Source organism: Coenobita brevimanus, chromosome 48 (genome assembly GCF_032717465.1).
Source record: "Coenobita brevimanus isolate Jiangsu-jjx chromosome 48, ASM3271746v2, whole genome shotgun sequence".
NCBI lineage: Eukaryota > Metazoa > Arthropoda > Malacostraca > Decapoda > Coenobitidae > Coenobita > Coenobita brevimanus.
The window spans coordinates 2,850,586-2,871,481 of record NC_137001.1 but is presented as its reverse complement, the minus strand read 5'-3'; the positions used below and the strand labels follow the sequence as shown (position 1 = coordinate 2,871,481).

General features: G+C 41.3%; 1 protein-coding gene across 1 annotated transcript in view; it reads left to right on the top strand.

Moving 5' to 3' along the window:
- LOC145399262 (uncharacterized) overlaps positions 1-19,990 on the top strand; it is a 28,419-nt gene extending 8,429 nt beyond the window's left edge. The window contains exon 3 of the mRNA XM_080271944.1: positions 19,803-19,990. Coding sequence (XP_080128070.1) covers positions 19,803-19,990 — 188 coding nt within the window. The remainder of the gene's footprint in view (positions 1-19,802) is intronic.
- The last annotated feature ends 906 nt before the right edge of the window (positions 19,991-20,896 follow it).

Below are 20,896 nucleotides of genomic sequence, written 5' to 3'. Positions count from 1 at the left end.
AACATTGACTCATTTCCTGGGTATTACACAATCCATTTGAGAAGAAATAAACACAGATTTATGATTTTTGGTTAGTAGGAGTGTTTCTCTCTCATTTTGTATACAGAAATGCACTGATTTAGGACACCACACACCACTTGCTATGCAGCTTCCCATCATTATTCCAGCTCTTGTATGGTAAGTGGAGCCCTAATATTTTGTAAACAGGTGCATATTAGCTCCTTATGCGTGACTGTTATGTTTCTAATTTACAAACCTTGATTTTTTTTTATTTTTTTATTTTTAGCGGTCAAAAATGTGGTTTCTCAGGCTGGAACCAATTAGTGACCTGAAAAGGTTAAGCCACATGATGGTACTATCCAGCCTGTGGTTAAGCCACATGATGGTACTATCCAGCCTGTGGTTAAGCCACATGATGGTGCTATCCAGCCTGTGGTTAAGCCACATCATGGTGCTATCCAGCCTGTGGTTAAGCCATGGTCACATGGAGATATATTCAATTAACCCTTTGAGATTTTCGGCCCTCCGCCAATTGTGTCAGTGCCAGATTCAGCCTGGCGCACATACAGGTCACCGTTGTGCAGTGATATTTGTACTTAATTGGCCACTGTACACTAACTTTTTATAGTAGACTAATGAATATGGTTCCATTTTAAAGCTGAATAGTTGCTCTTTATCATAGTATGGTTGAAAAAGGTAAATCATCATCATTGCCAGACACCATGTATCCCAAACGGGGTGGCCAAGGGCTTCGAGTTAATTGTTTTACAGGGAGGGGCACTAATCCTCCACCAACCCCTCTTGACACGTAGGGAGAACGTTATGCCAACAGGATCTGGCGTTCCCAGGCGGTCACCCATCCAAGTACTAACCAGACCCAACGTTGCTTAATTGAATATGTTAAAGTTAGCTGGTTACAGCATCGATGTAAATACCTGTGCAGCACCATCAAATCAATTCTAGCAAAGAACAAATGCATAACATACTCAGAAGCAGGCACATATAAAATTCCCTGCAAAGACTGTGAACCAGCTTACATGGAGAAACAGGTCAAGCTTGGAAACACAGAACAAGGAACACAAGTATGCCACAAAAGCATGTAATTCAAATAATGCAACAACCAATCATGCTTGTGACACCAACCACAGAACTGACTGGCAAGGTAGCTATCCACTGCACAAAAGTCACGACTTTCGGAAACGAAAGATCACTGAAGCCACGTGTATCCAAAAACACGAGGACTTCAACCCCAGCGAAGGCACGCATTACAAGCTAGATCCCATAAAGAGGTCCCTGGTGGAAATGTTCCTTCCTTTATTTTTTTTTTTATGCGAGGAAGAAGGAACCAAAGGCCGTGAGCCCGCAATGGTTGTTCCTTCCAAGAGAAAAACAAAATACAAGAGAGCCAAATTTAAGATCAGATCATTTCGAGATGCCTGGACACACTGCGTTTGAAAGACTGGAGATCATAGGAAGCAGGAAATACAGACAGAGGGAGACAGTTCCAGAGTTGACCTGTTGCATAAACGAAGGACTGGGAGTAACGGTTAACTATTGCATTAGAAAGCTGGACAGAAAAAGGATGAGAGTTTGCTGCTAGACAGGTGCAACGCACCCGTCGTAGAGGTGGAGGAATGCATGCAGATAGTTCAGAGGAGCAGTGACCATTGAAGTAGTGGTAGAAAAGAGATAAAGATGCAACAGTGCAACAAAGAGACAGAGGTTGAAGGGAGTCAGTAAGAAAAAGGTAAATACTTTAGCTAAAAGGCCAATACGACAAGTAGAAGTTAGCCGAAAAGAAAAAAATCGCACACCCTTCCATAGAAAAATATTTGTAAAAATAAGAAAAAGTATTAGAGTTACTGTACATGAAATTTGATTGCACCATGTCAATCTACAGTAAAGTACCTTTCCATTGATATATAGTTTATGGCAATTTACGTTAGTTTTCATAGAGAAAAGCGAAAGCTCTCACTGTCACATAGGCAGATATCCATGCTGGTAATACTGATATTATTCATGGTAAAAGTGAATTTATTATGCATATCTGTCTGATATACTTGTCAGTATATAACCAAATAGTTGGAAAAGAATAAACAGGATAGTGTATTTAGAACAAGCCCGGATAGGATATGGAAAACATGCAAAAAAACAAATGTTCTTTCATATGACTCGAATTCGAGTCATCAGAATCTCAACGGTTGGATTTACGATGACTCGAAATCTCGTCTTCGGAATCTCAAAGGGTTAACAGGAGCAATAGCAAGAGAATGAAATTTCAGAAGATGGTCACATGGGTAGTTCTGTCCAAATAAGAAAAGAAAAAAAATGTATTTCCCTGTGAGTGCCAGATGAATGATGGCCGTTCTCTTAAGTTTTACTAATGCAGGCATGAGTGTGGAAAAAGAAAAAAAAGAAGTGATGACCACCAACCAGGATGCTGCAAGTCTGGCTATGTTATTGATTAAAGAAGTGGAGTATGACTAGAAAATATTTGTGGATATGTAAGTAGCTTGCCAGAAAGAGAAGTGAGAGCATTTGTTATAAAATGGTCAGAGAACTTAATTTGGATGAGCCAGAAACCATGAGGCTGTGGATATGACTTAGTAAATCCCAACAGCTTCATGTGTTTTCTTGTTTTTGGTATGATTGACAAGTAAGATACCAAAGTGGGGAAGTCTGTGTCCGTGAGTGAGCAGCAGGCTTGGATGTAAGCAATAGCTGGTTAAATGAACATCCAGCGTATACTCTTTTCATGCATTTCAAATTATTTATGCATTTCATCCATAATAATATTGCTTTATTATGTGATGATTCAACACAAAAATGAGCATTACAATGTATGTAATGAATAGAACATTAACAAATTAGCACATTTGACTGTAATTAAGGCCTCTTCTGTTTGTACTCATTGATAGATCGTGGGGCAGATCCTGATCTGGTTCAGATTTGAATCCAGATTTTGCTCCTCTGGTTTGTGATAACAGAACAATAGCTGGTTGTAAGGCTGATTTTACCTGTGATGGTTTTCCATAGTTCTGCATGGCCCTGTTGCCATGGATGATGATGATGATGAATTAAACTGCATGACTAATATTTTTGCTGTGTACAATTTTATGGCAGATATGAGATAAATGCCATGTATAGTATGTATGTCTGTGTGGAAGCTTGGAGGGGTAATCATCAAGGAGACACAATATCACCTTATTTTGCCCCCCCTCCCCTTCTCTTTGTTATTTTATTTTATTTTTTTTTTTTTTGTGCAATTTTGAATTTCAACGGACACCATCTTGTGCACAAAACAGATGGACACCATCTTAGAATATGATTTTTTCACAAATTTTCCGCTCATCTTTGGTGATTTGCCCAAACCGAGCCTGGTGATTGGAACATAACCTTGTTAATTCTAGCCTGCCCATACCCTACCCAACCTAAGTTTTTGTAACCTTACTTAATTTAGCCAGACCAAACCTATTGTAACCTAACCTTTGACCATACCTAACTTAATTTTGCCTGTCCTACCTAACTTAACCTATTATAAGTTGACTCAGCTGAACGTTATGACATTTATCTTATCCTAACAAAGTTCCGTAATCTAACCTTAATAATCCTAACCTGCTGGTTGTGGCATGTATAAAATTGTGACGCCCTTATAATGCAGCACAGGAGGCTGGTCCATTTGTTCCCCTGTTGTGTAGGTGGGATTAGCTTAGTGATTTATATGTGCAGGTGTGAGGAACCCTCTAGAAATTAAGTGTTTTGCTGTAGGATTAGGCTAATGTTGTAAGTCAGGAGATGTGAAGAACACATTCTAGAAATTAAGTGTTATGCCGTAAGATTAAGTTAATGGTTTATATCTGGAGATGAGGAACATTTTAGAAATTATGTTGTGCCATAAGATTAGGTGAGTGGCTTATATGTGGAGTTGTGAGGAGCATTCTTGAAATTAAGTGTTATGCCATAGGATTAGGCTAAAGAGTTATGTCTGGTGATAGGAGGAACATTCAAGAAACATGGACATATCTTACCTTAGGAATTTGTTCTTTTCATTATTGTTATTATGTAATGTTGATTTGAGTGCATTATTACGTGGGAAAATGTGAGTTCCCTCCCAGGCTCTAGAATATCCTGTTTTGTTGTGGAGATGGAGTCACCTGGGGGGAAGGTGTTATATAATGGGATCATTGTGCCTCCTACTGTAGTTTAATGTGTGCACGGCAGCTGACAGAGAGCAGTACAGAGTGGAGAGTAGTCAGTCAGACAATGACTGTTAATCAGTGAAAGACAGAGTAGTCAGCCAGTTAACGGACAATGAATATTAGGGAGTGATGACGAAGGTAGTGTGAGAGGGAAATGTGCCACCGTGTTTTGCAAGTGTACCTCAGCTGTGCCTGGAAGAAGTAAAACCCTACAATGTTCAGTGGCCTTTGATTAATGTCCTGGCTTGTGTACTTATTGTTCTTGACACATCAACAAACTCTGCAGTGCTACAAATTAGCATCAGGAGTGGGATAAGTTTTGAGAGATGGAGACGCATGGACAGGTTGCCAAAACAGTGGATATATCTCTGGTAGATATGCTTGCAGTGTTAGGAGCACAGCAAGATCAAAAAAATACTTGCAGGGTTAGGGGCAGCAAGAAGAACAAAAGAAATACTTGCAGGGTTAGGAGCAGCAAGAAGAACAAAAGAAATACTTGCAGGGTTAGGGGCAGCAAGAAGAACAAAAGAAACATATACTTGCAGTGTTGAGAGAACATCATGAAGAACAAAGACCTTCAACCCTGTTACACACGTCCTGACTTTATCCTCCACTATACAGGACACCTCTTGCCTCACCTGTCTTACCTGGCCACTTATTCTTTCTACCTTACTGTTTGCCACCTGTTGCTTCGGTTTCCTCATCTCCTCACAGAGCTAGTGAAGGTCCTGTCACCCACTTATCTCCTCACACAGCTGGTGAAGGTCCTGTCAGCCCATTTATCTCCACACACAGTTGGTGAAGGTGCTGTCTGCCCACTCATCTCCTCACACAGCTGGTGAAGGTGCTGTCTGCCCACTTATCTCCACACACAGCTGGTGAAGGTCCTGTCTGCCCACTCATCTCCTCACACAGCTGGTGAAGGTGCTGTCTGCCCACTTATCTCCTCACACAGCTGGTGAAGGTGCTGTCTGCCCACTTATCTCCACACACAGCTGGTGAAGGTCCTGTCACCCACTTATCTCCACACACAGCTGGTGAAGGTGCTGTCTGCCCACTTATCTCCTCACACAGCTGGTGAAGGTGCTGTCTGCCCACTCACCGGTTGCTCTAATTTTGCATAGTGTTGTGCTTGAGCTTCTTTCTGCTCTTCTTGATATTTCTTTTGTTCTTGATAATTCTTTTGTTCTTGATAATTTTCTTTGTTCTAGATATTTACTGTGTTCTTATTGCTGTGCTCTTAGATATTTATTTTATTCTTAATTTCTTTTTTTTTTTCTTTTTGCTGTGCTTGATATTTTTATTTTTTATTTTTTAGATTCTTCTTAATATTTCTTGGTGGTAAGTGGTGGTGACCATCATCCACTCACGTGATGTAGTGCTGCCTACTTCTTCCTTCACCTTTATCATTCTTTTTCTGTGTCAGTCCTCCTCTCTTCCTATTTCTCCCATCTTTCTTTTCATTTTTATTATTATTTTTTCCTTTTCAGTTGGCTTTACACTGAGTGACAAGTCTAATGGTTTCCTGTAAGCCAGGAAACCATTTACAGTGCTGGGTGGTAACTGTATGACCAACCCATATGTGTTCCCTATGTGTTAATAAGTGGGTTGGTGGAGGGTTGATGCCCCTTCCCTTAAAACAACTAAAAGACAAATGGCCACCCCTTGCGGGATCATTGCATCTGGCTATAGATCGTTTTGTTTCATTTATAATGGCTCAAACATGCTTGCATGCATTGGCCTTGGTCATCTGATGGCAGCTTTCCATGCTGCTCAACAGGGTTGGCAAAAACCATTGGATAGGAAAAAAAATCAAGTATATTTAATGTTATTGTTTTGTATTCCAGCAATTCTACCCCTGTGTATATCAGTCTGACATGCAATTACTCATAGATATAATATAAAGAAGGATTTAGCAAGCTTTTATTTCCATCCTTAAACATACTTGAGGTTTCATTCACTCGGGACTTATCTTGGAAAGATCATATAACATCTCTTGTAAAATCAGCTTCCAAGAGATTAGGTGTGCTAAGCTGACTCCATACCTTCTTTACCCCTGCACAGTTGTTGACTTTATACATGGGTTTTATTTGCCCCTGTGTAGAGTACAACTCTTGTGTGGGGAGGCTCACCATATACAGCTCTTCTCAATAGGGTGGAGTCAAAGGCTTTTCGTCTCATCAACTCTCCCTCTCTTACTGGCTCCCTTCAACCTCTGTCTCTTCGCCACACGTTGCATCTTTATCTCTTTTCTATCGCTGCTTCAATGGTCACTGCTCCCCTGAACTATCTGCTTGCATCCCTCCACCTCTATGACGGGTGTGTTAGCAACAAACTCTCATCCTTTTCTGTCCAACTCTTTAATGCAAGAGTTAACCATAACTCCCAGTCCTTTATTTATGCAACAGGTCAACTCTGGAACTGTCTCCCTCTGTCTGTATTTCCTACTTCCTATGATCTCCAGTCTTTCAAATGAAGTGTGTTCAGACATCTTGAAATGAATGGATCTTGAATTTGGCTCTCTTTTGTATTGTGTTTGTTTTTTTCTTGGAAGGAACGGTTTGCGGGCTCCTGGCCTTTGGTTCCTTCTTCTTTGCATTAAAAAAAAAAAAACATGTTATAATGACAATACTGTAGCTGATTTAGAAAGCCAGCTTTTACCAGCCAGGTACACTTGTCTCACAGGCGCTCTAATCACTAACTTATAGTGCAGTAAAACATGGAACACCTCTTTGACTTTTACAATGGAAAGTTTAAACATTTTAGTTGTAGGGGAGAGAGCCAGCTGCCCAGGCTACTCCCTGTATATTATCAGTGATTGTTCTCAGTAGCTATACTATAAATTTACTCTATTAATTAAATGTTTTGCATGCCATTATAATGTATACTGGTATTTTTTTCTGTTAACAAGACTAGAAAAGAATTCTTTAACAAAAATATCATTAGTGTACTGAAAGGATTAATAAATGTGTCCATTTACATACTCTTATGTACCATAAATATGTTTTTGGTTAGAACATTTACTTAAAGTTTTCAGTTCACCTTACTATTTTTAATCCTGATATTAGGAATACAACTCTTCACAATGAAAAACCACAATTGTTGTAAATAAAAAAAAAATACTGTATATACAACCAAGAAGAATCAAGCAGTTTATAAAAAAAAAAAATTTGCTTGGTTTAAACCAAATTTTGAACCATTTGGTTTAAACCGTTGGTTTAAAGTGGCCAACCATGCTGCTTGATCTCTAGCAGCCTCCCTATTCAGTCCCCTATCTGTGAGGTCACACTTTATGACATCCCAGGTGTTTTTTGGTCTGCCTCTCACAACCCTACCCACAGTGTTAACAGTTCTCACTTTTTGCATCCCATCCTCTCAAGCCCAACCCATTCCAATCTATCTCTCTTCATCACAACAACACACTCTAGTCCCATCCTTCCTCTTAACTCATCCATCATAAACGTAGCCCCCCCAGGCCTCACATTCAAGGACACATTGTACATCCACTGAACTGTTGCCATATCTGGATGTTGAAGCCTGTGAATATCCTCTTCCTTTACTGCCCAGGTTTCTCTTCCATACAGCATTACACTCCTAACACATGCTGCATACATAGGTCCCTTCGTACAGAGGGAGAGCTCTCTCAATGTCAGGAGTGGCAACAGCTCCCTGATCTTTCAACCACTCCTCCCTGTGGCTACAGAGCTGCTCCAGCCCCACTTACAGCACATAACATGTCTCTGAAATAACAGACCTCCTCCTATCACTTCAGAGATTCATCAGCAGTCCTTTCACACATAACAAATTGCACCTGCTGTCCCTGGCACACTGCACACACATCCTCTGCACATGGCCAAACCACCTCAGTGTATTTCTCCTAACGCTTTCTATCACATCCACATCACAACACTCCTTCACTTCCTCATTTGTCAGTCTCTCCATGTAACTCCACATGCTCCTCTCAAATAACTTATTTCCACTGCTCTCACTCTTGACCTGTGTCCTTCCAACAAGGTCCAAGCTCCACTTCTATACGTTAGAGTTGGTATCACAATACTGTCATGTAGTAACTTTTTTACTTCCATGCTCACTTCCTTGTTTCCTATCACTACTTTCAAGGAACCAGCTACCTTTCTTCATTGTTGTACCCTTTCAGGCACTTCACCCTCTAAACTTCCATCCTTACTCATCACACTACCCAAGTACTTAAACGCACTCACACTTTCCATTTCATCATCCATCCCCACTGTAAATCCACTGACCTCACTTCTCTCAAAGACCATAACTTTCCTCTTCCTTACATTCACCTTTAGATTCCATTTCTTACACACTCTCCCAAACTCATCCACCAAGCCTTGCAGCACCCCTTCGCCTTCACTTAGCAACACAGTATCATCTGCAAACAACAGTACAGGGAGTTTCCAAACACTACCCTCTCTCATTAGGGCCATCCAACATCCACTGCCCTACCTTGTATCTCTTTTATAACCTCATCCATATACAGATGGGTTAATTTGTTTAAATACCATCATCATCATCATTACCGTCACTACCACTATCACTATTCCCCATTATCATCATCATCACCACCTCTTCCTCCTCCTGCACCATCACCACCATCATCATCATCATCATCATCATCATCATCATCATCCTCACCCCTTCTGCCTCCTCCTCCATCGTCGTCATCATCATCATCATCATCATCATCATCACCATCACCCCTTCTGCCTCCTCCTCCATCGTCGTCATCATCATCATCATCATCATCCACGACGCCATGCTCCTCCTGACTATTTGAATCTGACATAACCGTTTGTGGATGCTGCCTCATCCTATCGCTAAGTAGGATAGTTGGCATGATGGTAGTAGTAGTGTAGAAGCTGCTTGGCATACTGTTAATGTGTCCTGCAGTATTTATTATTATTATTATTAGTGTCAGTATTATTATTATCATTATTTTTACTCATTATTATTATTATTATTATTATTATTATTATTATTATTATCATCATCATCATTATTATTCTTATTCTTACTCTTATTATTTTTATTATTACTCTTATTATTATTATTATTATTATTGTTGTTGTTGTTGTTGTTGTTGTTCTTACTCTTATTATTTTTATTATTATTATTATTATTATTATTATTATTATTATCATTATCACCATCATCATCATCATTATCGTCATCATCATCGTCATTTTTTTTTTTTTTCATCTGGGGAATAGGGTCACTCACAGCCTGAATATTTAGTTGTAGTGACGTGAAATTCGAATGAGTCTCCTTGGTTACTAGTCAGGTCAAACCCCCCACCTGAATATTAGGTCGTGGTTGCTTGAAATTCAATGAGCCTTAGTTACGGGGTAATGTGAGTCTCCTTGGTTACTAGTCAGATCAACCCCCCCCCCACCTGAATATTAGGTCGTGGTTGCTTGAAATTCAATGAGCCTTAGTTACGGGGTAATGTGAGTCTCCTTGGTTACTAGTCAGATCAACCCTCCAAACTGACTACACTTGGCTATCAACCCAGCTGAAATGGGATAGCGATCATTATCAGATTAGAATATATGTCTGTCTATCTATCTATCTATTACCAGACGCCTTATTCCCGTAAGGGGTGACCACAAACAAGTCGCCTCCATGTTGCCCTGTCCCTCGCCATTTCACTGCCTTCCTCCCAGCTTACACCCCACCCTCTCATATGCCTCTCCACTCCATCCCTCCATCTCATCCTCGGCCTCCACCTCACTCACACACTCTCCTCGTCAGTCCCTCGCTTTCCATCCTCTCCACATGGCCAAACCCAGAGTTACCAGGTCAGAAATTGCCAACCCGCTGACTTCCTCTCCCAAACCCGCCCAATCCCGCCAAAATGTCAGCCTTCTCATCCGCCCAAAACCGCTTGGTCAGTAATCACAGACTAATAATATTAGGTTTACAGGTGAGCAACAAATGACGTGAAAAATAGTTCTATCTTATACAAACTTCATACATTAGCCTCACTATCTATCTATCTATTGCCAGACGCCATAATCCCGTAAGGGGTGGCCACTTGACTTTGAGTTACCTATTTTACAGGGATGGGCACTAACCCTCCACCAACCCACTTGTTGACACGTAGGGAGCACGTGTGGGTTGGTTATATGGTAGCCACCCAGCGTTGTAAATGGTTTCTTGGCTTACAGGAAACCATTTGGCTTGTCACTCAATGTAAAGCCACCTGTGAAGGAAAGAAAAGCAACAAGAAGTGACAGGAAAGATGGGAGAATTAGTCATATATTAAATTTGCAAAATGCACTTGTTTCATCACCTGGGACAGACAATCCATTATCGCAATCCATTTTCTTTTTCACAGCTTTTATTGTATTTTCTGTTATACTTTGCATACACATTGTCTTCCCAGTTCCACTATCCAGCAAACCTCCCTTCACTACTCCCTGACTAAAATTGAAATGCTGCCTCTCTTATTTTACCACCACGGCATACATGGCTGCCAGGCCCCGTGACCTGTGTTTGAGTGTGGATTAGGGGAGTCATATCCCGAGGGAGGGCTGGGCCGGGTGCTAATGGTTTCGTCAGTTCCGCCCACCACCACCTGCCCTCGATCTTGATCTCTCTGGTCACCCTTGTTTTTGCTAAGAGACGAGAGTTACAATAAGGTTAATTTAGCAAATACCCTCTCGAGCTGAAGCCGCCGAAAACCCGCCAGTTAAGATATCAACTCGCCCCAAAACCCGCCCAACCACCAATGTTAAATTTTACCCGCCAGCCTCATATTAATACCGCCCAATTTGGCGGAAAATCCGCCAACCTGGCAACTCAGACCAAACCACCTCAATGTATTATTTTCTAACACTTTCTGTCACACCCACATGCACACCAATATCTCAGGTGACAGGCAAAGAGAAAGCTGCCCTAAATAATCCCTGTGAAAGATAATTGTAGTTGGTTCACCTTAACTTGGTCCAAAATGTCATCCTTTGGCAGCTTATTTCACGTAGCAGGTGGCTGAAAAAGTGTGTGTGTAACTACCATACATACATACATACATACATACATACATGCATCATACATATATACATACATACATGCACACATACATACATAAATTTCATGCACCAAATGGCTGAAAAAGTGTGTGTGTGTGTGTGTGACTACCATAATACAAAGATAAAGAAGACATGGTGTAGTGCTTGTAATGGACATGTACATACAGTATGTACATACATCATACATATATACATACACACACACATACATACATCATACATGTATACATACATACACACATTCACATATATACATACACAAATACATACATACATACACATATACATACATACATACATATTGTACATACACAAACATACTGAACATTCATACATACACATAATTCATCGTATATACATATATACATACATGATCCAGCAGCAATGGAACCAGTTTGTCTCCTGCGTCAATACTGTTATGTTCATAGTACACTGAGATGGGTTGGCCTTGTGCAGAGAATAACACATTGACTATACATACATATATATATATATATATATATATATATATATATATATATATATACACATACATACATACATACATATACACACGAACAAGCAGCCGGAGAGAGCGGACGTCCCAGCCATCGCTCCTAACCTTAAGTAGTTTAAGGAATTTTGTCTGTCCTGTCTCCAAAGGTCTTGCCTTAAATTTAAAATAATGAAAGTTAATAGACTACCAAAAATGTAAAGATTTATTGGCTATAGTATACATGAATGTTTGTAGTTTTTTCGGTAACAGCTGTTTTCGTACTTTATATTAAACATGGCCGAAAATATAAACAATGAGGGACTGCAATTTCAAGGATTTGATGCCAATACCAATGTTATGGACCTGGTTAAAACATTAATTATGAGGATTAGTGAACTCGAAAAGAAAGTAGAGAATCTAGTGATAAAAGATGTGTCTGAAAATACGGAAACCACCATACAGAGTCTGATCTAGTCCAATGAAACAGCCAATGAAGAAATTAGGAATATGAAGTGGGAAAATGTTGAACTGAGGAGGAAACTAGAAGAGAGTACTAATAAAACGGAGAAGGTGAGTAATGTATTAGAAGAACATAAGGCAAAGTGGGCACACGTAGAAGAAGAACAGAAGTGGTCAGCTTAAGAGAGATCATCCAGGAAGAAAGGGAAATGAACAAGAAAGAAATGGAAGGAAATGTAGTGAAAATACTGAAGAAAAAAGAGAAAATAGTGAGAGAAACTGTAGAAAGGAACAGATGTGTGGTAGTATTTGGAGACAGGGAAGAGGAAGAAAAGGTTAGGTTCGTAAGACTCGAGAGAGACACGAACATGGTGAGAGGAATATTAGGCAAGATTGACCCCGAAGGAGACAAGTGGGTAAAAGAAATTGAGGAAGTAAGGAGGATAGGGCCTTACAAGAAAGGGGAAACAAGACCAATGAGAGTGAAGTTTACATCAGAAAGTGTAAGAAATCAGATACTTAAAGTGACCTGGAAATTAAGCAAAGAGGCGGGGATGGAAAATATTATAATAAGAAAAGATCTGAATGAAGAAGAAAGAGAAGTTTTAAAATCATTAAAGGAAGAAGTAAAGGAAAAAAATGATAAGAGGACAGAGGAAGAATGTAATACTTTTTTTTTTGGAGAGTATTGGATATGAAAGTAAGGAAATGGTATTTAAGGAAATAAAAGTGAAGGAAACTAGGGGGGATGGTTGTGAAAGATCAGAAGTTGAGGAAATGGTACGGACAGAGAGTAGGAGAGAAGAGGGTATTAATAATGTTGAAAATAATTTGAAGGTGATATATACTAATGTTGATGGTTTCATATCGACAAGGATCGAAATTAATGATTTCTTGAGAGAACATGAACCTGATGTCATGTGCTTTGTAGAGGCCAAATTAAGAGAAGATATTGATGTTCATTTGGGAGATGGTAAATACAAACTGTGGAGAAAAGACAGAAAAAAAAAAGGGAGGAGGAGTGATGATAGCAGTGAAGAACAACATAAATGTAGATACTGTGGAAATGGGAGAAGGCAGGGCTGAAGTGATATATATGAAATTAGAAACTGGAGAGAATGTTAAGCGAGATATGGCGGTAGTGTATGTTCCCCCAAAGACGAGAGCACGGAAGGATGACGAATACCATGAGATGTCAGATATGGCTAGCTACTTGCAAAAAATAATTGAGAAAAGCAATAATATAATTTTGGTGGGTGACTTTAATTGTAAAGAGGTGAACTGGGAGGAATGGTACTCGGGAGGTGGCGAGGATTCGTGGGGCACTATGTTATTAAATATAATAATGAATAATGTGATGATGCAATGGGTCAAAGAAGAGACACGGTTTCGAGGTGAGGACACACCAGCAAGGCTAGATTTACTGTTCACCAAAGAACCCGATGTAATAGAATCATTGGAATATCTCTGTCCTTTGGGAAAAAGTGATCACGTGGTCATTAAGTTCCAGATGTTAATAGGAAACGTCGAGCCAAGAGACGAGCTTCATAGACAGGGAAGATACAACTTTGGGAGAGCAAATTTTACAGGATTGAGAAACTTTTTTGAAAATGCGGATTGGAGAAAATTCAGAGAAACAAGAGAGATACAGAGGAGGTGGGATATCTTTCTAGACCTCTATAATTTGGGAGTGGAAAAATTTGTACCAAGAGTAAGAGGGAAAGAAAACAGGAAAAAGGAGTGGTTTAATAGAAGGTGTATGATAGCAAAAAAAGAGAGAGATAAGGCGTGGAACAATTGGAGAAAGAGAGGTCGACAGAACAAAGGAAGAATATAAAAGAACTAGAAATGAATACACAAGAATACGCAGAGAAGAAGAAAGGAATTTTGAAAAAGGTATAATTGACAAATGCAAGGATGAACCCAAACTGTTTTATAGATTTGTTAATGGCAAACTGAAACAAGAGGAAGGAATCACCAAGCTGAAAGTAGAAGGAGAGGTCTTTAAGGATGCGGCAATGCAAGCAGAAATAATGAACAAACGTTTCCAGTCAGTTTTCACTAAAGAAAAGGAGCTTGTGGAAGGGGAGGGAGTGATTAGAAATGTTCCGGTGATGAAAGATATAAAAGTGGAGGTACAGGAAGTGTATAAATTACTGGAAACTCAAGAGGTAAGGAAAGCCCCAGGACCTGATGGAATTTCTAATTGGGTACTGAAGGAATGCAGAGAAGAAACTGGCGGATAAAATTCACAACTTAATTGTATGCTCACTGGAAGAGGGGAAAGTGCCAAAAGAATGGAAGAGGGCAAATGTGGTACCAATTTACAAGGGAGGAAACAGGGAAGAACCCCTGAATTATAGACCAGTGTCTCTAACCAGCATGGTCGCAAAATTGTGTGAGAGAATCCTGAAAGACAGATGGATAAAATATCTGGAAGAGATGAATATTTTGGCTGAATGTCAGTTTGGATTCAGAAGTGGAAGGTCATGTGTTTCTAACTTGTTGAGCTTTTACTCAAGAGCGATTGATGTGGTACAGGAGAGAGATGGTTGGGTGGATTGTGTGTACTTAGACTTAGAGAAGGCCTTTGACAAGGTACCTCATAAGAGACTAATGTGGAAACTAGAATATATAGGAGGACTAAAGGGGAAACTTCTGGAATGGATGAGAGACTTTTTGAGAGACAGACAAATGAGGACAGTAATAAAGGAAAAGATGTCTGGATGGAGGGAAGTAACAAGTGGAGTCCCTCAAGGCTCAGTGTTGGCGCCAGTAATGTTCCTGATTTACGTAAATGATATGGTAGATGGAGTGAACAGTTATGTAAGTCTGTTTGCTGATGATGTAAAGATCTTGAGGAAGATAGAGGTTGAGGAGGATTGTAAAATACTGCAGGAGGATTTGGATAGGATACACAATTGGAGTCGGATGTGGGAAATGAAATTTAATGTAAAGAAATGTAAAAGATTGGAAATGGGTAAAAGTACCAGGAGACCATCACTGAATTATTTTTTGGGTAATGAATTAATCACAAAAAGGAGAGAAGAGAAAGATTTGGGAGTGCTGGTCCAAGATAGTTTGTCACCAGAAAAGCACATTAACAAGATAGTTGGAGAGACTTATAAACTCTTGACTAACATAAGAGTAGCATTTCATTATATGGATGAGGAAATGATGAAAAAATTGATAGTGGCCATGATCCGCCCCAGGTTAGAATATGCAGCGGTAGTGTGGTCCCCACACAAAAAGAAAGATATAAACAAGATTGAGAGAATACAAAGAACAGCAACCAAGATGGTCCCCAGTCTGACAGACCTGTCATACAGAGAGAGATTGGAAAAACTGGATTTGCCTTCGTTAGAGGAAAGGAGAAAGGGGGGAGACATGATTGCGGTTTTCAGGACCATGGTGGGAGTAGATAAAATTGACAAAGAAGATCTGTTTGTATGGGATAAGAGAGCAACAAGAGGACATGGAATGAAATTGAAAAAGTCAAGCTGCTTGAAGGATATCAAGAAATATAGCTTTCCTTACAGAAGTATAGACTTATGGAATAGCCTGGACAAAGAGATCGTCCAGTCTAAAAACTTAAACGAGTTTAAAGCTAAATTCGACTTATTGAGAAACAGCGACGGAAACCCACGAGCATAGTACATTCCGTGTATATCACAATTAGGTATATTAGGTAAATACTTAAATATTTGGAACGACTTAGAGAAAGAGGTGGTGCATGAGAAAAACATACATGTGTGTAAAGGTAGACTTGATAAATGTGGATATGGAGACAGGACAACACGAGCATTGCTCAATTCCTGTATACTACAAATAGGTAAATACATACATGGTTCAGCAGCAATACAATCAGTTTGTCTCCTGCGTCAATACTGTTATGTTCATAGTACACTGAGATGGGTTGGCCTCGTGCAGAGAATAACACATTGACTATACATATATATATATATATATATATATATATATATATATATATATATATATATACACACATACATACATACATACATATATACATACATGGTTCAGCAGCAATACAATCAGTTTGTCTCCTGTGCCAATCCTGTTATGTTCATAGTACACTGAGATGGGTTGGCCTTGTGCAGAGAATAACACATTGACTATACATATACCGGTATACATACATACACATATACATACATACATACACACACACACACACACACACACACACACACACATTGCCTATAGTTCTTTCACCTTAACATGGCCCAAATTGTCATCATTTTACAGCTTATTTCACACAGCTGATTGGCAGAAAAAGACAATGCTGTGGCTGTACATCACTCATAGCACTTCTTCGTAACTAGCTTCATGACATTGTTTCACCTTAACTTAGCCCAGGGGTTGGTTATTGTTATGCTGGTGTTTTTAAGGCAACTTCTAGTCCTAAAAACACTAGCGACTGAAGCGAGGTCCTCTTTCTAGATCTGAAGTAAAGCACCAACAAAGGAACAGGACATAAAAACCAGGCAGTACACCTTAACACATCTATTACCTTAATTCTAACCGTCACAATACAACACAGAGTGATATTTGAGATACAGGGGAACAGGGACACAGAGTTAACATTCAGCACCACAAAATATAGTTACACTCAGTACACACTACAATGCTCATACAGGGATATCTTGAATTATATATGGTATTGTCTATGTGTCACTTTTAGGCAGGATATACACTGTACTGATCACAAAGGGGATAAACAAGATTGGGAGTCTGCAGGGGAAATATTACTGTAAATAAGATAGGGTGCGGATAGCGACACTTGACACAGTCACCTGGTCACGGCGACACTCACACTCAGGCTTTTGACCGGCCCGCGCACCCTAGCCTTATGCGTTCAGAGAAAGTTCTTTTATTGGGGGACTTGGATAATTACTCTAAGGTTCATTCTCTGTCCTGCCAACACTGAGTTCTTCTGGACTATTGGTAACTGCACTGTTCTTCACTTAGTTACTGTTCACTGTTCTTTTTCCCCAATTTGTTCTCGACACAAGGGGAGTCACTATTTACCTGTATCTTCTGGGTAATGTTCACTCTGTGACAAGGGCGTGAGGGTAGAGCCCTAGGGGGACCCGGCCTGCAGAGGGCAAGGGATTACCCAAAGGGGAGTCACTGCCCAGGTCACACTCGTCGGTGGGGTGCAGGGAGGCCCTCCTGCCTGGGGGCCTCGACCTGAGAGGTGGCCCTTGGGACTGGGGCCGAACAGCCTGAGTAGTTGGGCCTGTCGTCTCTGGCTCCGTGGAGTGAGGGAGCCGGGATCACCTTCGTCGGGAGCCGGTGGGTCTGGCCTGGGTGTTCTGGGACTGCGGGCGCCTAGGGGGAGAGGCACCGACAGGGCTGGACTGCGGCAGCTTCTCCTTCAGGACTCGGGCAGAAACAAGGATCTCCCAGGCGTGGGAGGTAGGTCCGATATCGGGCCTTGCCACCACTCTAGTGTCACCTCCGGGGCTATATTCCCGGGTGGTGACAAAGGGCTCCCACAGGGTTAAGAGGCTGGAGAAGGACTCACGTCACTCGTGTCCTCTCTGGTACGTCCTGAGGCCGGAGCCTTGGGTCACCTTACCCTGGTACGTATGTTGGCTGTGGCTGTGAGCTTACCCGGCGTACAAGGAGCAAATGAAGGGTGTACAAGGCCGCTCCTTCCCCGCCACGTATAGAGACCGTCGGCGCGGTGTTGCTCCCGTAGTAGGGGACAAGCCGGAGTGAGGGGCACAGAGGCCACACTCTCTCCAGTACGTACTGAGGCTACCTTCAGGGGTTTCTCTACCCTGGTACGTGCCACGGCCGGAGCCGGATGTCTACCCGTCTTACAGAGAGCAACTGAAGGACGTACAAGGCCGCTCCTTCCCTGCCACATATAGAGACCGTCGGCGCGGTGTTGCTCCCGTAGTAGGGAAAAGCTACACGTACGATAACAGGGGCTCTTTACCCTAGTATGTACTCTGGCCGTAGCCAGGAGCTGATCTTTCTGACCAGAAGCAACTGAAGGGTGTACAAGGCCGCTCCTTCCCTGCCATGTATAGAGACCGTCGGCGCGGTGTTGCTACTTGCAAGACCAAAAAGCAATTCTTCCCACAAATCAGAAGTCCAGAAACAAGTAATTTTCCTTTACTTGTGCATTACTACCTCTGGATTTCATCACTTTACAGGATCAAAAGCAGTGATGTACAGGAGGTGAAATTTTAATGGTTGTTCGTTCTGTAGCAGCCGTGGCTCGTGCAGAGCACTCTAACCCACTTACAGCGCTCCGCGCTGACCGAAGGGTCGGAGGATCAAATCCACCCAAGGGTCATTGGTAGACATCAGGAAGGGCATCCAGTCATAAAATGGTACACGCTCCAATCCAAAGTCCTCTACTCAGGGGCAACGCCTTAGCCCATCGGGGATACCTGGCGTAAAAAAAAAAAAAAAAAAAGTCGTTCTGTACTGAGTGGACATCAATGGTCATCCTCTCAAAGACTTTCCTATACCATATATCTGTTTACTAAATGAACATAACAGTGAATGGTCTGAAAATAAGTTCTATTTGACATTTCAGTTAACTATCCAGTATGCTCTAAGCCAACTCAGCCCCAGGACCCTACAGCAACATGGGACATTGTTCTTGCCACGTATTCTACACTAGACCATTTCTCTCTTGGCGCTGCTTCGGTAGCGCTTGGAGTGTTGAAAACAAGATCTGAAAGCCAAACACTTGTAACATATATAAACCTGAATCTATACGTTAAAGATCATGACTACAAGGTGGCTCACTCTCCTAATCCATGACTACAAGGTGGCTCACTCTCCTAATCCATGACTACTACAAGGTGGCTCACTCTCCTAATCCATGACTACTACAAGGTGGCTCACTCTCCTAATCCATGACTACTACAAGGTGGCTCACTCTCCTAATGCATGACTACAAGGTGGCTCACTCTCCTAATCCATGACTACTACAAGGTGGCTCACTCTCCTAACCCATGACTACTACAAGGTGGCTCACTCTCCTAATCCATGACTACAAGGTGGCTCACTCCCCTATCTCCCACACCTTTACTTATTCCCCTAGACTTACCAAAAAGGGGGCTTGAAGCGACGAGCCATATGCCATTAATTACCCCTGCCACACCCATTATGGCCATGTACTTGTACACTCCCATACTCTCAACTATCAGCAGTGTATAGAGGTTCAAGCAAGACCCTGCCATGAACCCAAACATCCCCAGCGACACGTTTATCCACACTATCCCCTCCACGAAACAAGAACACTGTGAAGGATAGGAACTGATGACAACAGCGAAGGTGAATCGGCTCATCCCTCTATAGTTATACATATTCAAATAATCATTCTCATCAAAATATCTAATATGCAGACTTTCAGTACTGTCACGTATGGATTTATATCTAATCTAATCAGTTACTACTTACTAATAATCATAACCATAAGTCCTGCGGTGCTGATAATGATCAGAACACGGGTATTGAAAAATGGTAGGTCAGTCAGGGGGGTCACCACAAGCCTAGACAGAAGGTTAAAGATGCTGCACAGTGACACCCCCCATGACGCCTGTTCCTGTGTATATCCCTCAGACTTCATGGCAAATGGCACCATCATCATGAAGCTCAGATGGACACCAAACAAAAAACATCCTCCCACGGAAATGATGAGAGCTGACGCATACCGCAGAATTCCAGTGTTGCTAAGTAAAGTTCTGAACAGTGCTACCAAAGTGGTTTTCAAGTCAGGTTTGTTTTTAGATGCACTGAGTGGTATGTGACTCTTAGTTCTGGTTGTTTCTTTGTTCTGGTTGTTTCTTTGTTCACGGTAAGACTAAGGTCACCAGTACTTTTCTCACTGTTTTTGATCCACGTTTTGGAAGGTATCAGTTCACCAGTCCCCGATTCTCCGTTGTGCCATCATCTGTTTCATCATTTGCTGCCTTATAAGTGCTGGAGATATCACGAAGTTCACTGTCAACATCTATTTTGAGATGTTTATCGCCAGATACTTCTTTTGGGGTTACTGTTTTCTCATCCTTTTTTCGTTTGTGCCAGGCAGCGGGGTGGAAGACTGCAGCAGCAGCACAGTTATTGAGCATGAAGGCAACGACAATGAGGGTGGCTCCCCTGAAGGCGTACTCCTGTTGCAGGTATGTGATGGCGGGAGGCCCCGGTATCCCACCTACACACATCCCTGCTGACATGATTCCAGTGGCCCGACCTCTCAGTCCCTTGAAGTAAAAGGGAATGATGCAGTAGGCCACCAGGCAGCAAAGACCAGACCCCACACCTAGACAAACAAAACATAGATTAAACGTTGGGTGAAGGAGAAAAGATAGCTTTCATCCAGGCTCTTATTTAATATTTAGGACACCTTTCCGATAATTCAATCACATGCTTATCCATTCTCTTGTATAGGGATGCAGTGTCATGAGGGGGAGTACTAGTATCTCAGTATCTTATGACAAAATAAAAATATGTATGGAGGAAATAATTATACTGTCCCATTCTTCACTCAATTTCACAGGCAGCCTCAGCCATCTGTTCTTCCTCTTCAGTGAAATACATTGTTGAGCAATCACTGCATTCATATACTTTCCTCCTGTTATGACATGTGCACTACATTTAACCCTTTTGAGAACTAGGGATTCTTAAATCTTTTGGTGTCTTTGCCACAAGATGGT